Genomic DNA, 3070 nt, shown 5'->3' with positions numbered 1-3070 from the left:
ATGATAGTCCATCGGAAGGGGACGATAAATGGCTGGCCCGTGTTAAGAGAGAGTCATATCTCTTGCACGTTAAAGACACCCTTGTAGATTTCGATAAAGAGTAGGCTAGTGTCGCTACAAGACAGCACTCGCACCCGCAAAGTGGAAAGGGATGTATATTAGTTGCAAAACTTGTTTCCCAATCCACTATAAATAAATATGTTTAAACTAAACTAAACTAAACTACAAATGACATGTTTAAAGCGCTTTGATACGTACAATGTTACCGGTTATCGCGAACATTAATATGCAGTACTTTCCAGAACATACAGAACTCGTGATTTAATAGCTTCCTGGTTGCTCATCACGAATTGGTTGATCGTTATGGAATTACCGTTTCACAAATGATATCGGATATATTCCTTACGTCGTAAATACAATCCCCTTCCCTTTCATAAATGCGACCTACTAAATTAGACTATTTACGGGATTTGTTATCTTATAAGCAACACGACGGATGCCACATGTGAAGCAGGATCTGCTTACCCTTCCGGAACACTAGCGTTTACCCCTAGTTTTAGGAGAGGTTCGTGTTGTTTATTCTTTAGTTTTCTATGTTGTGTGTTCTGTACTATTATTTTTCTGATTTAATATCTTCCTGGTTGCTCATCACGAATTGGTTGATCGTTATGGAATTACCGTTTCACAAATGATATCGGATATATTCCTTACGTCGTAAATACAATCCCCTTCCCTTTCATAAATGCGACCTACTAAATTAGACTATTTACGGGATTTGTTATCTCATAAGCAACACGACGGATGCCACATGTGAAGCAGGATCTGCCTACCCTTCGGGAACACTAGCGTTCACCCCTAGTTTTAGGAGGGGTTCGTGTTGTTTATTCTTTAGTTTTCTATGTTGTGTGTTCTGTACTATTATTTTTCTGTTTGTTTTTTCATTTTTAGCCATGGCGTTGTAGGATTATTTTCGATTGATGAGTTTGACTGTCCCTCTGGTATCTTTCGTCCCTCTCTTTTAAAGTCTCGATTACGAATTCCAATACTTTATTTACAATTTATCGATACTTAAAAGTCATTTTTCATACAATGATTACAAACAGATATAAGTAAGCAACAACAATAAGGATAATAATTACATTAATATAGAGATTACTACAGCAGTTGTTTTCTTATCGTAAAAAAATAATCACAAATTTATCGAACTCAAAGTCCCAAAGAAAATGACAAGATAAACAATTCAAACACATACATTATATAATATTTTGTAAGACGAATTTAACATAACTTGTCAATGTTGTTCAATGCTAAACAACCAATTGAATTTAAAGAACACAATTTACAAATTATTTTCTAAAGTTCATTTGAATTAGATACATGTATCTGATAAATAACAACGGTTGTATTGAAGCGACAAAGAAATCAAGAAAAGAAAACAATATTACCTTCTAGTTGAACCTTCCATTCTCCCGTTCCTCCCCATGTGTATATTCCTATGCTTCTAATTGTAAAAGGATCTGGGTCCGTCCACTCAGCTATAACGTTAATACCAACGTTAAGTCCTTTTCCTATCCTTAGATCACCGCTGATCCAGAATGATCGGTATTCATCACATTTACAAACGCCAAGAGTGTTGACTTCGACGCCTTGATCCTGTTTTCGAATAGCTGATTTTTCATTTTCCCAGCCACAAAAAATAAATTGATACATTGGCATCGAGGAGTTTCCATCGTCTGAATTGGACATAACAATCGTAGCATCTTGGCACGCCTTCACCTCAAATGTTAGCGTCGTAATTCCACTTAAATCAAGATCATATTTGTTGATATTAACTTCGTACTGCATTTTGATCAAATTCACGTGTGTAAAATCGGTTGTTGTAAATGTATTTTCAATTACCATTCCTGTAAAAAAAAATATATATCAACCAATCAAGTTCATTTTAATTAAGACTAGTTCCAAATAGTGAAGTTGAAATCATCCCTTCGTAAATTTTAAGGACGCCATCACGAGTTAGTTGACCGTTATGGAATAACAATTTCACAGATGATTTCGGATATGTTATGTATGTCGTAACTACAACACCCTTTCCCTTTTCACGAATGTGATCTACCGAATTAGACTATTTACCGTATTTGTAATAACATAAGCAACACAACGGGTCCCACATGTGGAGCAGGATCTGCATTTTCTTCCAGATCACCTGAGATCACCCAAAGGTTTTGGTGGGGTTCGTGTTGCTTAGTCTTTAGTTTCTATGTTGTGTCTTCTGTACTATTATTTGTCTGTTTGCCTTTTTATTTTTAGCCATGTCGTTGTCAGTTTATTTTCTATATATGCGTTTGACTCTCCCTCTGATATCTTTTGTCCCTCTTTTGGAAAATGTATATCCCATATGCAGGTGAAGTTTGTTATATTGCTACTAAGGTGGGGGAAATTGATAATTTTAAAATTCAATTTGTCTTAAATATTTTGATACACAAAAAAAAAACCCAAAAAAAACCAAAAAAACATTACCTTCAAAGAGTTTTCTAAAATCGTTTCTTTGCAACCAATATTACCTACTGTACATGTTTCCTTTATTATAAAAGAAACAACTGAAGAACGGATTTTTAATAAATGTGCTGGCCAAAATATCTTGTTATATTAGAACTGCATTTCGAAACCATGTAGCATATGTTCTTCAGGCAATACAATAAATAATGTAAGTCTTACCTAAAGTCTTCAAAGCAACAATACTTAAGAGAAACACTTTTTGACTAGAAACCATTTTCTACTTATTAACCGAAAATATTGTAGAATTATGAAAATTGTTCTTTCTCTACTGATATCAATCTTCAGCTAAAGTCGATATTATCGAGTTATTAATTTCGAACAGCAGTATACAACTTTTGCCTTAATTTATTATACATGATCATGTATAGTTACATAACGGCATTTTAATTGAAAATTTAAAGTCATATGAAACGAGTGAATGGTGAAAAATAATGTTTGTCCAATTGTTGAATCAATGTATGTATTTATCATAAACTTAGTCTTTTGTGCACAAATTTATCATTTTTTACGCATT

The 3070-nt window shown here is 33.8% G+C and overlaps 1 protein-coding gene across 1 annotated transcript; it reads right to left on the bottom strand.

Annotated features, from left to right (window-relative positions):
- Positions 1-1422: 1422 nt before the first annotated feature.
- Positions 1423-1845, bottom strand: LOC139494238 (uncharacterized). The gene has a single exon (XM_071282407.1). The coding sequence runs from the start codon at positions 1843-1845 to the stop codon at positions 1423-1425; it is 423 nt and encodes a 140-aa protein (XP_071138508.1).
- Between the last annotated feature and the right edge of the window lie 1225 nt (positions 1846-3070).

Source organism: Mytilus edulis, chromosome 11 (assembly GCF_963676685.1).
Source record: "Mytilus edulis chromosome 11, xbMytEdul2.2, whole genome shotgun sequence".
NCBI classification, from domain to species: domain Eukaryota; kingdom Metazoa; phylum Mollusca; class Bivalvia; order Mytilida; family Mytilidae; genus Mytilus; species Mytilus edulis.
Note: the sequence above shows the minus strand (reverse complement) of the source record. Positions and strands in the feature narration are given on the sequence as shown.

Excerpts from the sequence above, each read along its gene's own strand:
- LOC139494238 (XM_071282407.1), bottom strand. The coding sequence starts at position 1,845 with ATGCAGTACGAAGTTAATATCAACAAATATGATCTTGATTTAAGTGGA.